This window comes from Atractosteus spatula, chromosome 5 (assembly GCF_055471065.1).
Source record: "Atractosteus spatula isolate fAtrSpa1 chromosome 5, fAtrSpa1.hap1, whole genome shotgun sequence".
Taxonomy (NCBI): Eukaryota; Metazoa; Chordata; class Actinopteri; order Semionotiformes; family Lepisosteidae; genus Atractosteus; species Atractosteus spatula.
This window is the reverse complement of record NC_142710.1, coordinates 55,967,362-55,986,553: the sequence shown is the minus strand read 5'-3', so window position 1 is coordinate 55,986,553 and position 19,192 is coordinate 55,967,362. Positions and strand designations below refer to the sequence as shown.

General features: G+C 39.5%; 1 protein-coding gene across 1 annotated transcript in view; it reads left to right on the top strand.

Annotated features, from left to right (window-relative positions):
• The first annotated feature begins 5,850 nt into the window (after positions 1-5,850).
• The window catches only part of klhdc8b (kelch domain containing 8B), a 76,925-nt gene continuing 63,583 nt past the window's right edge, over positions 5,851-19,192 (top strand). The window contains exon 1 of the mRNA XM_088917115.1: positions 5,851-6,235. Coding sequence (XP_088773241.1) covers positions 5,860-6,235 — 376 coding nt within the window. The 5' untranslated portion in view covers positions 5,851-5,859. The remainder of the gene's footprint in view (positions 6,236-19,192) is intronic.

Here is a 19,192-nt window from a genome sequence, read left to right as displayed (position 1 = left end):
AGCAACAAGACCTTTTAAGCTCTCTTTTTCTGACGTAAACGCAAATCAAAAAGTAAGGACCGCTGATTGTTAACCATCCACTTTGAAATGATAATCCATCCATCTTCTAACTGCTTTTTTAATGCCGGAGCCTATTCCAACAAGCAAGCAGCAGGCACAAGGCAGGATACGCCTTGGATGGGAAGCCAGTCCATCACAGGGCACACTGGAACACATGCTCCCATCAGGGCCGATTTTCCCAGAAGCCAATCAAACTACCAGTATATTTTTGGACTGTGGGAGGAAACTGGAACACTCACAGGAAACCCAGAACCCCAACACTGCAAAGCAGCAATGCTAAACACTGTGCCACCCTTGTTATTGTTAATAATAATAATGATAATAATAATAATGATACTCTCATTACTATTCCTAAAACATATTAAAAAGGGCCCATATTATCCAACCTTAACATACAGCACCCACCTGGGTGAGATATGTTTTTGAACAAATATTTCAGAGACATAAAACAGAAAATAAAAAGAATTTTCCTTCAAAATACCTCTAAGGAGCCTAGCTTCCTGCTGTTATCTCATTTAAGACAACAAATGCATTTTTTTTACTAATAATTCCATCGAATGAAACTATCTTCTTTTCCACTTCATCGCTCCCCATACCTTGATTGCTTTTAATCCAGGACTCCTCTGTAGATCTTTGAAAGTGTTTTGCATGAGGAGTATTTAAAAAAATGACCAGCTTTCCTTCTTCACTACAGTCAAAGTCTGTAAAGTCATTTTTGTGGGTTGTTTGGGGGTTAAAGCTAGAATGACAGAAAAGGACCATCGTTTTTCTATTTTCCGTAAAGACCAAATAATACTTGCTCTGTTTCTCTGCAGCGTTGCACAGGGGGTATTTTGCCTTGCTTGCTCAGCAAGTTTTGGAAGTAAAGCACTGAAAAATGCAAACTGTTCTTGCCAAGATTGAAACAGCGCATGAGCAGCATGCAGCAGTTATATATCCTGTTTTTTGCTGGGTGGCTTTCAGCTTCATTTTGCACCAGACAGGCTTTTTTGTAGGACACCCAAGCTTCTAACAGTCACCTAATTCCAAGGTTTAGGATTTTCCTTTTTTTTCCAGTAGGAACACCAGTAACCAGTTTTGGGGTACTGTAGCAAACCAGTACATTTCAAAACTGGTTGTTAGATTGATTGTAATGGAGATCAGACAATACATCACCAGCATAATCCACTGCTCTAGAAGCGCAAAACCTGAAATAGGCTATTAATGTTCCTTATTTATCATTTTATTTATGTGATGCTCTCTTAATGCATAATTCATATGACATTCCATCGTATTCTTTCTTCTGAGGTCATTATTCACTGGAAATCCTCCATGGATGTATTATGACTCCTTAAGACATACAGTTTAAGTTTTTAAGTCTCAGCACAGAGAGTCCAATTTAGAGTAAACTTGAATTAAAATGAACATCTGGGTTAAGCACCTGTTTCCTTAATCTGTTTTCAGCAAAATTTGTACATTGTGTTTTGCTCAAAGGCGAACACAATATGTGAATATTTGACTTGTTTTTTTGCTCATATCAATACTATGTACAGGATATACTGAATGTGATTTCTGTAGGTTTGCAGATTGAACTGTATGCAGTTACAAAAAATGTTCAGTCACCTTTTTCTTTCCTGGCACAGAATTTCTCTTCTTAAGAGTCTATTATAAATAAGTCTTACTGAATTAGCTGTATATTTTCTGAATGCCGAAAAAGTGTTATGGATTTTCTGAAACCCTTCATTTATCTGCAAATCTAGTCTAGAAATGTAATTGTAGAGCCGTACAGAACCTGCATTATTGAATTCTTTTAAAAATGTATTTGTGTTTTTCACTTAATACTTAACTAATTTGAAACTGGTAACAATGTTTTTTTATATATCGCGGCTCACAGTGCTGCACAACAAGAACGGGCAGCACATTGTTGCTCCTGGATGAATTCTGGAAATTAGTGGCTTTAGAATTTCATATTGAATGACACTTTATAATTAGCTAATGTAGTCTTATTGATAAATAAGTCTTTGGATGAGTGCTTTTTTGGCCTTTGTAGATGAGGGACAGGATGGTGTTTGAAGAGAGGAGTGGGGGTTAGGATAAAACAAGCATCAGTGACTAAGACCAGTGAGTAAACATGTCTGTGGGATAATTGATTTCATTGTTATTCACTTTAAGCAGTGCTCTGGAATATCAATGTACAGCTTTAGCATGGGTAATTGTCTCATTCCTGTAATAAGAAAAGTGGTGATAGTTAAAAGAACAATTTAAACATTTAAACTCACAGCAGTGTTTCAATACAGTTGTCATGGGGCTCCACAGATAGCCTAGGATTCTTACTTTGTTTGGAGTATCTCAATCTTTGATTATGATTACATTTTATTGTCTCCTCATTGTAGAATCATTTTCAAATTCAGCTGGTCCCCAGAAAAACAGGTTTAATTTAGCAGGTGTGCTCCTGGAGCTGGAAATCACTCAACAATCAACAAATCACTGATGTCCAGATTTGGTGAGGTTCCTGCTCTGCAGTTTTCTGTTCTGACTAGATTATATTGAAATTTTCATTTTAATTCACGTCAAACTTGTTTTCACCATTTTTAGTCTTTATTAGTATGTGTTGGAAGTAAAACTGTGATGCAGATTGGTGAAAAGGCCTGTGCAAAGACCTCTGAAGGTTCATCTGTTCATACAGCTTTAAGATATATTTTCACAATTTTGTTTCTGCTAGAATTGCTGATGAGGATGCACTCATAGCAGTGCAGCATGACCTGGAACAATAAAGAAAGATGGTGAAACAGCAGGACAATGCATTTGATATAAACTAGTCCTTAATGTTATGAATAATATAATGAGCCTAGCGGAAGTCAACAAGCAGTAATTTGTTTCCCTGCTGGCTACAACCATAATAAACGGAGACTGGAGTTATGAAAAGCCATCTTGACATAAGTCAAACTACATTACCTGTAAACACAGAATCTCTTCCAATGTTGGAAGGAGGCTCCAGGGAAACTCCACCTGTACTGATGCATAGTGGGTGAGATTATTGGAATGAGCTGCGTGAGAGAGATTAGAATTTAAGGCAGGTGTTCTTGATATCCTTAAATTACCTTATATTTTAAAGTTCCCTGTTGTAAATGAATATTATGTGGAATGCCACTGAGGGCTCTTTTAATGCACATACCAAGTCAGGATTCTGATTATTTTTCAAGATATTTCCGAAGATATAGTATCTGCATTTGTCTTACACTGTGCCTCATGATTTAAATTCAGCCCTCTTCAAAGGAGAACTGTGTCTCCTTTTGAAGAGATTTGCAAGCCAAGCAGATTTTGCCAACAGAGTTTGAGTGAACTTTATTTTTTCTTCTTGCTTATAACATAGTAGCTCAGTGGTGCAACACTTCTGAGTTCAGTTTCTCTGTCAGATGCATCTGACAGATCAGGGTTTTCATTTTTTGTGTCTTAATTCCAGAGCAGCACTCTGTCTTATAGTATTGAATGCTTTAGAGGCAAACAAGTGGTTTTGCTTCAAAGATTAACTGTGGCAGGCATAGCAAAATGGTTTCTTTTGATTTTGCGATTAGTTACAGAACCTCCCCACTTCTGTGATTCAGTGAATATCTGTTGCCTACCTGTATAAAATATGGTCAGATGTCCTGATGCTTCAGATGTGCCAGCCATTTTTAAGAAAAAACACTGCACTTCCTCATGCTATGAATGTAACCATTTGTATTTCACTTTTTTTTTCAGAAACCCAAGCAGTGAAGACAGCCTGAAAATGCCTGTCAAAAATGAGACATGAGAAACCCCTCTTCCAATCACTGTGCTACATGGATTCTGTCGTACGCTGTGGAACCAAACCGCAGGAAACCTTCAAGAAAGTCAGGCAGAACCCAGCAAACTTAAATACAGTGCTAGTCAAAGTCCCAGCTCCTTGATCTCTCCAGTTTTCTTCTGGCTGAAGATTGAAGACTGGGGATCTGGAAACAGCCTTGGGCAAGAGGGATTTCTCTGTGTGTAGGGCATTGCTTTCTGTTCACCTCTCTGTGCCCCAGAGTCATCATTCCTTGTGTTTTGGATCCAGCCATGTCCAGCACACTCCCGGAGTGCCTCTCTGTGGTCTACTACAGGGCCAGGCCTGCTGTGTTTTTGGGACCCATCACGACCCTCTGCTAAGGCAGGAATCCTCAGAATCCAATTACAGTCACATTTTGATCTTGGATTTCACCTGCTGTTTGTTGTTCAGCTTGTGGGTAAAGCTGACATGGATGATAAACCTTGATCCAGCCTGCACTGCCACAAAAAAAACACCGTCACAGTTTGACGCAGGGATAAAATCCTGCAAAGTTTACTGATCATAGTTTTTCCTAATCATTGCTTTTGAAGGTTTATTAGAGCTAATGCCCCCCAAAATATTCCATTACTATGACCCTAACGTTGTCTCTTTGTAGTACGTAATACTCTGATGCTCCACTGCGGACAAAAAGTGCCTCAGGTCTTTCTTGCCAGCCCCCTGCTGCAAAAATGCGTATGAAACGGATTGCTCAATTAAAATAACTTCCTTTTGGAGTGGTATGAGGAATCTACCTGAACTGAACAGACTGATACTCTGAAGGGAATCTGCAGTGTGGATGTAATATCTCTGAGGTCCTGTCTGTTTTCAAAAGGATTTCTCTTTGCTAACATGGTGACACTTAATAACTCATTCCTTGCCTTAAAGTGTCTATGGAGTGTTAGTTTTCAGCCTCTTCACTGCCATTTTCCCATAGCTATGCGGTGTTCTACTTAGAGGCTCAAAGAGCATACTGACAGGGTTAAGCCATATTGATTATAACCATGGAAGTCCAGTGTTCTAGCAAGTCACATGCAGGTTAATTGCCCTACAAAAGATAACATTGCTTTTGTAAATGTCTGGAAATGTCACTGATTCTGGAATTTAATTTTCTGTTTCAGAGAGTTTGCATCATAGCATCCCTTACCACTGGGACTTTTCCTTTTGGAAAGGTTATTTTGCCAGAGAAGCACTGGCTTTGACTTTGAGTACTGTTTGTCAGCAAAGGAATTGACAATGATCTAATTTAGTATGAATACAAGGCTCCTATCATTTTGCTGGAGTGAGAAGCTTTTAAAAACCCATGTTATTTGTTTTTCCAGCGGAGATTTGTGAATTTTTTTTTCAGAATTTAATTTTGATCAACTACCGTGGGGGACGCAAGGTATGTTTATAATTTGGTCTGACGTTGGCTGGTCTGCATGTCTTTACTTTTTCAAGATCACAGCTAATCCTGCTTCCTTCCAGTGGCTACTTTGATCGTCACTTGGCCTTTCATTTCCAAGTTCAAATCAGATCGTAATCCTCATTAAACCAGCAGGCTTGTAAATAAACAGACTGAGAATGTACGAAACGCAAGCACTGCAGGACTTACATGGCTACTCTTTTTCCTCGTAGTATCCCACGGAATCGGTTCAGCGCATTGCTTTTCATATTTCTTTTTAACTGAAAATACATGGCAGACTGGGGGAGCTGCCAGCAAATTAATGAGCAGAAACCTGCATGAGGTTGCATTCTTGTGTCTTGGTTCTCCTTCGGGAAGAAAAAAAGAAAGGAATGCACACCTGTCACAGAGGCTGAAAAACAATTTCCCAAGCAGTAGTGGAAGAGGTAATGCAGCAGATTGGTTTGAGCGCAAGTTTTCTGCAAACTGAGCGCAGGACGCCAAGCCACATTTGTTTTTTTTACCCCCTCCCCCATTCTCTGCTTTCCTTGATGATCCCATGACAAAATATGGGCTGTAGCCATCATTCCCAGGAGCGCTGCTGGTGCCAGAGATGGCTGTGAGCAGTGTCAAATCCCTGTACTGGGAAGTGTTCCCACCGATGCCCACCCGCCGGGTCTACTGCACGCCTGTGTACCACGAGGGGCAGCTATACGTGGTGGGGGGCTGCAGCGAGACAGGGCTGCCTCTGGACACAGTGGAGGTGCTGGATGTGGCGTCTCAGACGTGGGCTCCCCTGCCAGCCCTGCCCACCGCCCGGGCAGGGGCCACCGCCGTCTCCCTGGGCAAGAGGCTGCTGGTGATCGGGGGCATGGACGCTGAGCAGAGCCCCCTGTCCTCGGTGGAGGCCTACAATGTCGACGAGGGCAAGTGGGAGAAGAAGGCAAATCTTGGCCAGCCGTCCATGGGCATCACGTCGGTGGAGAAAGGTAAGAAATCCAGAGGGGACGGGTTCATTTTTTCATCTGCACGTCCCAGCGTCCCACACCAGATTTAAGGGGTTAATCTGTGGAACATGTTACAGTATTGCTTTGCTTGCAACCGCAAAAATGAAGAAATCAATAGGTTCTCAAGTGCTGTCTGGCTGAGGGGTGCTCAGGGAATAACACTATAGACTCCTGAACAAAAACTAGCTGAGGAGTGCAGGACTTCTGCAGTTTATTGAAAGAATGTTGAAGATCGTTTTGCGAGAACTGTTTTTTGCTGAACTTTGCTGTTGTGTTTGAGTTCCTTAGCACGCTTTCAACTAAATTGATTTCGTGATTCAGATCAAAACCCATCTGCTAATTGTGGGAATTGATTTTGCTCTGTGTTAATCGGTCGTTTTGGAATTGTGATGGCGGAGAGAAAGAAACTGCTTGATGCTTTAGAAAGGTCATTGTCACAAAGCAACCCCGTTTTTCTGATGTTTTGTTTTTTTACGATTCCATTTTTATTTGTTTGTCAGTTTAGCACAAGGGAGTCACAGCAGACTGTTTTGTCTCGTTAGGCAAGCCCTGCGTGCGTTTTCAAAGCAAGGGGACATCGGCAATCTCTTTCAAAAGTGCGAGTGCTCCTGTTGAAATGATTTTGTTAAAAGTGGAGATGGCGACAATTTTCAGTCATAACAATGCAAGGATGACAAAAAAACTGTTATATTGATCTTCCCTCACCTGCCGAATGGCATTTTTTTTTTTCATAAGTGAATTGAACGTGTACAGTATATAAGGTGTTTTCGTTCAGTAAGTAACAACACAGTGAGGAAGTCCTCGGTTTATTTTTAAATCAGCTTTATTTTACTTCTTGTCAAATACTCTTATGTCTACCCTCTATGCATTGTCATCCTGTTGCACTCACATTACCTTAAAGGGAAAGACAGGATCTCAGATAAACATAGCACAATGATTAACCAGATTCCTTTCAAGGTTCAGAAAGCATTATATTTAGCCAAGTAGGTTGGATTGTTATATTATAATTGAAGATATACAGTATAGCAGATTAGCTTAATAAGGACTGCATTTCATAGCTGTAGCTTATGTAGAAACTACCTATATTTCTATAAAGCTGCACTTATAGAATGCTACTTAGAATAATTTTTTTAAACTTGGGATTTCAGTGGTATACAGTATGTATATATATATTGTTTCTGAAGTGCACTATTAATATTTTTGGCTTTTATCAGATTTCTGTTGTATAGGGAACTAGTGAAAAAAAACAGCATTGCAGCATAGTATCTATGGCACCTGGTACTGTAAAATGTCAAGTTGTAAATTATTCATAATTTCCATAAGCAAGTACTTCTTTTCTGTGTGTCTACTTTACTTCATCTACTACAGTTTTAGGTCATACTACATTTTCTTTTTTTGTAGACGTTTTGATTTAAAATTGAATAAAGAGGAGGCTGCTTGTATTTAACAAATGTTCAGGTATATTGTTGTAGTTTTATAAGAATATGGTTCTCAGGCATCCTTGCAAACAGTAGGAACAAAACTAAGAGGAGAGATTTGTTGCAAGACTAAAGCTCATAATTAATTGAGCATAATGAAAAGACAAGAATTAACTTCTGCCTAAATATTCCCCCAGAAACCTTGTGTTTCTGCAGAGTCATTTGGCCAGCTCACTGTACAAGTGTCTGTTTAGCTCACGTGGAATGGTGGATGGGTGGAGAAAGCCATCAGAAGATTTCTGATAAAAGTGTGTGCAGGCCACTATGAAAGACGCAGATGGTAACATTAATACCTGAGGGTGTTTGGCAGCATCAAGTGTTTTGTACAGATATAAAGCAACACAAACTGTCAGGGGTAAAGGGAAATCTGAAGAAACCAGCCACGAATTGAGTTCGTGGTCAAAGGGGAAAAGGATTGCAAATGCATATCTGTACATCTTTACAAGTTTTCAGGGAGAAAAAGCAGTGTGAAATCTTGTTTTAAAAATGTAGAAGGCTTTTTTACAATCGATGAATATAAACCAAGTGCATGCAGGTAATTTGTTGTCAAAGCCCTTTGTTAAATAAATATAGCATGGGCAGTAAGACATCATTTTAATCACCTATTTCTTTTGATCTTGGAAAGTAATAAAAAATTGTTAGGCAATGTTATTACCATCATCTGATGTGCTTGATTTAGGTGGCAGGCTGCTGCACAGACCTTTTAAAAAAAACATTCATAATGAACAGCACGGTGTTTAAACCTTTGATGCAGAATTTGTTCCCGGGACCGTTTAATTGATGTTAGAAATGCAAATCTTAGGCTGACCTATTTCAGTTTTATTAAAATGCTATGATTCAGCTGGAATTGGCCCTTGGTGACTGGATTTAAAAAAAAAAAATCTGCTGAAACTAATGAGGTTAGTGTGTGATGTACGGAAGTCATGGTGCTGCGGAGAACAGTATGAAGTAAGAGGATGGAATCCTTATTCTGCTTAAGGCTTACCGTATCCCTTCAGGAACCTTCTGACATTTAACAGCATGGTTTAATATTCATGTTCTGTTCTTCATGTCACAGGACTTCACTAACTCTGCCCAGGCTCTGAGTCCCTGGAGAATCTAGTTGCTCATACCACTCCAGACCTCCACTCCCTTCACCAGTTCCTACTGCTGCTCACACCCAGTTTGGGATTTTAGAAGTTTTGTTATTGGTAGTAGAGAAAGTGAGCTCATTGGCGAGATACCCTTATAAAGTAACAAGTAATTAAAGTTTTACAACACCCACATGAACAACAATATTGGGCGGCATAGTGGGTAGCATTGCCTCCTTACAGTGCTGTGGACCTGGGGCGCTATCTGTGTGGGGGTTATATGTTCACACGGGTTTCCTCTAGGTGCATCAGTTTCCACCTACATTCTGGTACTTAGTTATCCACTGGGTTGGCGTCTCGAACCGAAGCCGGACCATTGCCTCACCAACTAGCCTCCACCAGCGCATCCTGTCTCTCCAGGCATCTACAATTTCCGCCTTGTCTGCATCTTCTTTCACTGAGTCAAGCCATCTTGTTCTAGGTTTTTCGCTTGGCCTCTTTCCCTCAATATTCTCTCCTGTTACCTCTTTTATTAGGTCTTGATCTCTTCTCATTATATGGCCATACCACCGTAGTCTTCTTTACCACTTAGGGTAGAACTAATTGCTTCTCCCCAGCAAAACTCTTCCTCCTGGAAACTCTTTCTTTGGATGTTTTCAGGCAAGGCATACAGCAGTTTAAGCAAAACCAACAAATTTAACATTTAACAAGACATTCTTTCAGGCATATAAAAGCAGGGCACAAACTATACAGTAGTTAGCTAAATTAGCCTTCTCGATAATTCATTATATTGAGATGTTCTTTATTTGAGGAATGGAAGTATCTGTTTTAAACTGACACTGCTGGCATTTCTTACAATATGACATAAACTGCACAGTATGTGCATGTAAACATTAACCTTGTCAATGGGCATCTTGGGTATTCTGCATTGAGAGTTTTTAAAAATGTAATAAATGCTGTTGTTTCCCATACACATTTGCTGCAACATAAAAGGAACACAGTGATGTTTCCCTAGTTTTTAACAGAAATACCCTTACCTCAGCAGATAAGAAGAATGTGAACATCGTTGATGTTGCTACAGGCCATTTCCAATCTGATTCCAATATACATTATTTTATTTCTGTGAACCGGTATAAATTGCTCTGTATTATGATGAACTCAAAACGTTTTTTTCTCTACAGCTACACAAATACACTAGCTTATCCTCAAAACTATTCTGTTGCAGCAGCAACAAAGGTTATGTCTGTCATAACATTCAGATGACATTGTACGTCTCGGCTGAAACTGTTTATAGAATGAAAAAATAAAACTGAATTGAAATTTTAAATGTTTTTGGCATAGGTCCTCATCATGTCTAAGTCTGTACACACATTCCAAACAGCACATTGCCAGTCAGAATGCTGCCCTTGAGCTCTTGAATAGATTATACAGATGCAGGCCAGCACGTTCCCTCAAATAGACACCCGTATTCCACCTGATTGAGAGAGCATTTCTGTTGCCTGGCAACAGGTGTGTGGGGAATGACCCAGAAGCACAACAAAGACATTTTTAGCGTGGCGGAGGCTGAAATAGTTTGCACTTCTCTTGACTCCTTTCATTGTCAGCCAGAGGCTAAAATAACATTTCAGCCAGGGAGGAGAAAATACTTAGATTTTGCTTAGTCCAAATGAGTCCCCCTCATCTAATCCATAATTTTCTGATCACAGATAAATGGGAATACATTAATTTAGGTTGTGTTTTTTTTTATTTGCTGCTCCTTCACAGTAATATGTGGAATAATTCCCTGTGTCACTGTTGCAAAACTATAAATGTTAAAAATTAAAGGAGCCTCTTCAGCCATTTTTAACCTATGCATTTCGTCATGATACTTCTTGAGGAAATTCAGGAAGTCAGTCTCATAAATATGGCTGAGCATTGAGCTTGTCCCAGATGCCTATGACTCCGTAAACAAGCCGCGTAAATATTCCCATCTCTGTTTTCCATTTGTATCCTCAAGCCATCAGGCTTATATACTATAGGTCTTGAAGTTTTGTTTTTTGTAAGACTGTACCCTTTCCGAAACTGAGATAGTCAGATAAAGGCTTTTCATCTTTTGGTGTTTGTTTGCTTGAATCTCAACTAGAAACTGGAATATTCCCTTTGATATTCTACATACAGTATTGGTAAAGTTCCCAGAATCTGGTTACAGTGTATAGCCCTTACACTGTGGTTCACTAAAAGTGTTAATTAAAAGAAATCAGAATTCTCAGTTTAATGTTGTGGAGATTTGCCACATTATTGCAAACCTTGTCTTTCTTTTCTTAAAATTCAGTTTTCTTTCCTTAGTCTTAGTGTGGAAAAAGACAGGCTATTAAATTATAAATGCTTCACACACATAGCTAAAGAAATTACTTTAATGGAAGGTAGCTGGTACCTAATGTGACTCTCCACAACTCTTCTCTTCCAGCATGTAGAGTATTTAAAATTTAGATTTTTTTTCCCCAAGAGAACATCTATTATTGCCTGATATCTACAGTAAGTGTGGTAAAATATCACCTGATGTCTGTGATAATTAGGGTGACAATTACTCTAGTCTACCTTGTGAATTGAATATGGATCAAAACTGCTAGTCAGTAAGATGGAGAGAATTCTGGTTCTGGCTCAAAATCAAGTCTTTTTTTCTGTTTTTCTTCTGAAGGACTTACCACAGGGACTGAAATTGCTATAAATTCTGCATCTTTTAAAAAATATACTGTATATACAATGCCAGATTTCACATAAACCTTTCTTGGCTTCTGTTGGAAGTTTCCTAGATATTAATCTGTAGTAGAATGAATAACCTGGGGAAAACACACTCGCTTGAAGAAAAGGGCTAGAAGAATTATGCTGTTGTTGTTTTCACAGCTTTATCATCTGAGATTAGCAATAACTCACTGGCTCTGCAGTTGTACTCTTTATCTCACTCAATGGGGAATTTCATATTTCTTACACCCTGAGTCTTTCAGATGAGGCTTGTACCTGAATGGACAGGTAAAACAGCTGTCCATATTTGTTGTGGTTGCTTTTTTCTTGCATTTATTTCTAGCATAGTGCAGGATCGCTAGTTTAGAAAAAGGGCCAGGAATCTTGGATTTCCAGAGGAATAAACGATTGATTCTTGCAGAAGGGCCTCTGATGACAGTGCATTTAAAGGATAAACTCTGTACCAGCTTCAATGAACAATGAGACAGAAGTCGCCTTGTGGGATAATATGCAGTTAAGCTTTTAATGGTGCTATGGATATGAATAATGCTAATGTTCTTTCTCTAAGGCAGAGTTGCAGTGGCATCCTCACAGTGGACTACTAGGGCCTTAAACAAACAGCTTTAAGGGATGGTTAAGACACTTGATATACCTGCTAGGAGAGTGGTGTATGCAATTTCTTTTCACAGTTACAAGAGGTATCCTAATTGAAGAAGCTGTGACACTTAGGCACAAAGTTACCTCTGGTGTGGAATAAGGCTACATGAAGGGTGCTACACAGCTTCTAAATTAGGAATTTTTTAACCCCGTTACTCAAGGAAGAACGGCATAGTGGTGGAGTGGTTAGCACTACTGCCTCGTAGTGCTGGGGTCCTTGGTTCAATTTGGTGCTGTCTGCATGAAGGTTGTACAGTATGTTCTCCTTGTGTTTGTGTGGGTGTTCCATTTCCCTCCCACAGTCCAAAGACATACAGTACTAGGTGGTTCATTGGCTTCATTGGTTCATTGGTGTGTGTGTGCGTGCGCGCCTGTGTGTGCCATGAGATGGACTGGCATCCCATCCAGGGTGTATCCTGCCCTGTGCCCGTTGCTTTCCAAGATAGGCTCCAGCTCTGTCTCTGATGAAGCAGTTAGAAAATAGATGGTTGGATGGATTAATAAGGAATGTCTTTATCCTTAATTATAGCTGTAGCAGTACAGGTGCTGAGCTATTTATTTTTATTGGCATTATTCAACCATGCAGCAAGTTACTGTATGAATAGACTAAAGCCGACTACAAAGAAGGGACTAAAAAATCTTATAACCCAAATTGTGTGTCCTGTAAGGACAACGTCTTCCATAATAATTATCCCTTAGCGTATTGCGGACTGTAAATGTTCTCCAACAAACAAAATTATTCATAGTGAGGAGGGTTGTAGCCAATCCTGGAAGCAGATGGGACTACACACAAACACACACACACATGCTAGCACAGGGACAATGTCAGGATGCCAGCTGTCTTACCCAGCATGTCTTTGGAAGGTGGGAAGCAGTGAAAACCCAACAACAACAACAACAGACAGAAAGTACCCCACTCTGGAATCAAACCCAGGACCATTAACCACTGCGTCCCCGTGCCAATGCAATGCAAATAACCTCCACCCTGAAACCAGTTGAAAGACCACAAGGGGAATGGTAGGGGTCCTTTGTGATGGCAGACACTTTTTATCTAAGCTTTTCTTGCGTTTTCTTTCCAGGCATGGAACTGTTCATGCTGTGGTCTTAATAAATGTAGTGTCTGTAAACTGCAGCCTCAGCAGCTCCCTAGATGAATGCCAATTCACAGCATGCCTGAAAGCATGGATGCGTTAAAGCACTGCACCACCCTGACTAGTACAGTTTGATGTTGGCTGCTGTGATGTAGCTCTTCGGCCCTTCATCTCTGGTGTGGGGAGCTGTTATTGTGTTGGAGCCGAAAACAGGCATGTTTTATTCAAAGATGTTTGCTGTCTCAATACCACCACCACTGCTGTTTGTTAGTTTTTCCTCAAGTCTTTGAATCTTATAGGTTCCTGAGCTGCATTATGGCATTGATAGATCTAAAAATGTCTCTTATTACCAAGAAGTTAATATAGTGTGTCACTGAGCACTTCATGCAACAGTGCAGGATAATGTCAGCTTGTAATTGGCACATACTTAGTTCATTAAGTCTTGTTGCAGAATGTGAATGTTTAATGCTTAGAGGTGGCACAGTGTTTGGGTTAATACTGAAATAATATTCTCACTTGTTACAAAGTGTTTTTATTTTACCATAGAAAAGCATACCTTTCTGTGTTTTTTCGAGGGTTCAAGTGACTTACATTTCCAGAGCTATCAGACAAAATTATGACTTAATTTCATTTGCATTATTTTTGACACATTAAATAAATGACTGGAGTATATAGACAAAATGCATACTAACAACAAATTTAATTAATCTGTCCTTCAGCAGTTCACACTATATCAACATGACAGGGCTGTGCTTTTTTCAGACTAACAGATTTGAGCTGTCATTTTACTCTCCAATGAACAGTTTTTTTACCTTCTCGTATGTGATTAGACTGAAAAATCTAGTTGTAAGCTACTGTCAGTACTAGGACATCTGAAACATTCATGGAGTGTGCTTTAGATCTGAAGGAAATATCAAAGCTTTACAATTGTGCGTTTAATTACAGTTAAAATAAGTAAAGGGCATTAGTCACACATTCTGAACTATTATTTTAAATAAGTGTGAAAGAGTAGCTCTTGTTTCACACTTATTAAAAAAAATATAACAATGAAGATAGCACAATAAAGCTGGAAATGAGCCTTGGGAACTTGGTTTCGCATGATGGCTGTGAATTGATTGCAGTTTTTCCACTAAGCTGGTCACTGTGAAATGTGTACCTGCTCCTGTCAGGTGTTTTTTTGCCAGAAGAAACGTTCATCATGCCAGTTTTAACCAGCAACCCAGTGCAGTCAGTGCATTGCACACATCTACCCTAGCGTAGGCGGTGCGTGACAGGCTTCTATTGACCTTGTATATTGGCCATGACTCCCACAAGAACAGATTACCTGAAGTCATAAACTAGACCTTGTGGCAGACATCTTCTACAAATATTACCAACTAAAAATATATGCACTTAAAAAAAAAATTCTCCGAGAGAACTATTAAACTAAAACTGTTTTGAAAGCTTTTTAATTACCTTACTTATGTCTTATCAAAAAGAAAGAAACCTTTCTTAATTATCCTTTAATTCTCGTATAATAGCATGATTCTCCCTTTATCGAATGTTATAAATTCAACCTGTAAAGCAGTACGTAAGAATATCAGATACTCTGCCTTTCCTTGGCTGTGTATGATTTTGCAAATACATTGGCAGTACAGTACAAATGATGATATGCATCTATGAAATATGCATCTAATCGTATTTTTATTTTCAATTTTTGTATTTGTGTGCAGCAATATGGTCTTTGTTATGCAATAGGAAAAGAAGAGTATGACTGCCTTTTATTAATTAGTTTAAAGCAATTAAAATCCCAAGTGTCCAGTACCTAAGGGCATTGAGGAAATGGAAGCAGTTAGGTCTGGAGTTGTGTCCCATCTGTGTGTCTGTTTGTCTAAAGGGCTGGAACCCGCTGGAAGGTAGCAAAGGAAGCTGAAGTGATGTCTGGGAAGGGTTATGTCAAGGATGTCGGAAAGGACGAACCGTGGAGAGGCAGGAGAGCGATTAAGACCCTATGCGTAGCGGCGAGACGGGGGTTAGCCCAGGATCAGCTGTTCAGGAAATGCCGTATAGAAACCTATGCCCTCAGGTAGCGGACGTGGGGCGACCTGGTGCTAGGCGGGTTTCAGGACATCCGAACGTCAATGCTGAGCGAGTAGCAGAGCAGAAGCAAGAAATAAATAGGCTACACAACAAGACACACCAGAAAGACAAGAATAATCACAGGGAACTAGGAACAGGAGGAAAGTAGAGCGTCCTCTAGGTGTACTGGGCGTGACAGGTTCAGACTGACTCAACAGGCAAACAAACTGACTGACCTGCTGTGGCAATCTTGGATACTTCCTACTGGGCAGCTATAGTAATGAAATGGGAAAGGGTGCAAGAGAGTGTACTGGAGGTTTATTCAAGAAAAATGTAGAAGAGTTATATTTTGTGAATGTCCATGTTGTAGAAAGCAAAGCGTTAGAAAGAAAAAAAAAAGAAGCATTACCAAAAATGTTATTTCATTAACAGTACAGCATTGTCATTGTTATTTTGCTTTGCTGCTGGTTTGTTTTTTCATTTTTTTATCTTAATATGTCCCCTTATGTAACCAAAATTCTTGTTGAGATTAAGCGATTGAAGGAATCATGGTTGTGTTGACCAATTACATTTGCACACATACACTATTCTGTTTCTGGTTAAAATTAAAATTGTTCACAATCAATCACAATCACAATCTTAAAATTGTACTGTGATACTGAAGGCTATGTTTAATATGTTTTCTCAAGCATACACATTTGACTTGGGAACCAAAATAGTTTTTGAGCAGTGTCCAAAATAAGGACTGAGTGGTACAGTATATGTACTGGCAGATTCACATGGGGCACCATCCTTCATAACAGTGCAGCTCTCTTTAGATATTGTAGCCGAGGCTATGATTTCATTTAGAGCATCGTGTCTGACCTTGAGCTGAGTGACTCCAATCACACTCCACCTCAGAGAGTGGATACACTATGCATGCAACTGTGATCCCAGGGCTTGATCGTGCAGAGTCTGTGCCAAGAATGGGCTACAATCACACAGACCAGGTGATCTTTGCACGATGTGTAAATGTGTTACTACTTTTGCATAAGTGACAAGAAACGTTAGCCCCTCTGTTTTAACAGTCCCATGAATTATTTTCTTCCATATCAAAGATGACTGCTGCAGTTATAGGAGATTATCTGCTGAAGATTAGTCTCTAAATGATTGTGACAGAGATGTCAGAACTTCCTGCAGAACTTGAAATCTCAGGTTCTGTCTCTCTTGGGAGCAAATCAGCACTAGTGCAGAATGGTGGAATCTTTTGCTTTAACCCCCCCCCCCCCCCCCCCCAGTCAAAATCAGACGTATTTTTGTAGCTTTTTTGGTATTTCCGTGCTGAGGCAAACTTACTTAGCCTCTTTGTATGTACAGTATCTGTGTAGTTGCAGTGCTCAGAATGATTTATGGCAAAAGTGATGACAATGTTATTTTCGGTTGTATTTACTGGGCCACTATTGATTTTTCCTCTCCTCTCATGATGACAAATTGCTTGTTGTTGCCAATGGGGACTGGAGCTTTATCAACACTGTTAGGGGTAATCAGAGGATTCTGGGAAGGGTAAAAGGCACGTCGTCCATTAAGCAATCATTGTTCTGTCAGTGGGCACCTGAGTGTGACACATAACTTTCCGTTTTAGGAGTCTTAAGGCGGCAATCAGACATGAAGTGAGCAGTTTGTTTTTAATCTCTGCATTGTGTTAGCAGCTTCTGGAGTATTTATGTTGCAGTGCTTAGGCTGGAGCTAATATATTTGTTTTTGTAGACTAAATGAAAATAGTTGGGATTCTGCAGAGATCTTTAGTGGGATTGTTTGCTTTTGTAAAGTGTTTACTCTTTTGGTACCACATTGTCATTTTCTGTCTCTATTCAATGTATTTCTGTTTGCATTCATAGTCAATTGGTTCTACAAGATATGTGCTTGTAGCTGAATACTGTACTTTGTGATCTGTACTCTCTGTACTATAGGTCTATAACAGTATCATAGAATGATACACAAGACCACACAAAATCAAAACGGAAAACAGCCAATCTCAAACCCCAAGCCTAGTACTTGATGGCAGCTTTGCACTGGGTGGATAGAGTTTGGAAGTTGCCAACTGGTGGGTGGTAAAAGTTTCGATTTAATCTCTGCCTTAGCTGGCCTCAAGCACTCCATTAGTCTGGCATGGTTAAGGGGACTGTTTACTGCCTTGGACTTTTTCTATCAAAATCACAGATGAGCAGGGTATCTCACCCATGCCGAGTTCATGGTTTTATGCTGGATATTAAAAAAATGCATCTAAGGATGTGAAAGCATATACTATAGAATTCACTACCCCTCTTTCCCACTGTTCAATCAGAGCCCTTTATCCTACAGTACTTTCAATATCTACAGTATGGCTAGGCATTCTGTATTCTGGCTCTGATCCAGCCATAAAATTATACTAGAGAGTAAAAGGACGTCGATTTAACATTAACACCATGGCTGTTAAAATTATGCCTCTTCTGGCACATTAGAGATGACTGATACCTTTGATTTGAGGATGTGGCTTCTAATACATTAGCAGCTCACTTGAGGAATGGGAATATTTGAGAGGTATGCTTGAGATGCAGTTAAACTGAGTTGGCACTGTTCTAATAGTTATATGCATGTCTCTTCTTTGCTTGTCTTTAAAAGCTTTTCCATTTAAAGAGAAGAAAATAACACATCCTTGATCTCATATCCGAGAAAAGGGGACGCAACTAAAACTGAGTCAACCTGACAGAGAAATTACTGAGGCAAAGCACCAACCAACACATGAATCAGAGACGACCAAATGCGATTCTGGAAGGTTGGACTTCTGCACCATTCAGGGCACATACAGGTGATTAAGCAGAGGGAGCATATTCACACAACAGAAAAGAGACTGCTATAGCTATTTTGGATAATGTCACCTTTTTTGTGGGTCTCCTTTACATGATTTCATCAGGTGTATAATGTAGTTACTGACTGATTAAGGTTTGTCACCAAATGCATAAAACATTTGTATTGAGAGTACTGATGGTTGTTTGTGGTACTTTAACAAAGTATACATATTGTTGTACCTAGCACGAATTTAGCAGAGAGCAAATCTCCCATTAAAACCTTCATTTACATTATACCCCTTGAATTAGCCGGGCTAGCTGTCTTTAATGTGGTTGTATTGCTGCTGGACATATAATGTCAAGTCTCAAGAGAATCATGCTTCATTGCCTTCATATGTTCATGATCAAAATGGAACCATTTTTTTGTTCAATATTTAGGAAAATGGACATTTCATTTTTGTTTCCAATGAACTACGTCCTACTTAAATCATGATTTGAGCAGTAAAAATCCTAAAAGTCAATCTCAAGGTCAACCTAATGGGCTTTGAATAATCAGAAAAGAATATTAAAACAAATTTGAGGTTGCAAGTGGTAACTTAAAACTGACAATAGGAGGGACAAAATGGCCTCCTCTTATCTGTAACCTTTCTTATGTTCTTAATCTTTGCACAACAACATTAGTGTCATCTTTATAGCAGAGCTACTCGAGATCGGAAGGATTATTTCTGTTCTCATGGAATGGGCCATTTTGGATAGCGTAATCTAATTATCAGAAGGTCTTTGAGATGTGGGAAGAAACTTGGAGAACGTGCAAGCTTCACCCCAGAATCTACTCCGAAGCTCAAAAGCTGTGAAGCAGTATCACTAAACTTCACGATACCACCCTTAAATAGCAAATTAAACAAGAGAGATATTAATAATGCATATTGGAGGTTTTGCACACTCTGGTATGGATGGGAATTGTATGAATAACTTTCAGAAGTTCCTCCTCTCCATTGTTCTCAGTGAATAGACCGAGGGTGTTTCTTTTGTCCAGTTTTGTTTTGAGAGGACCAAA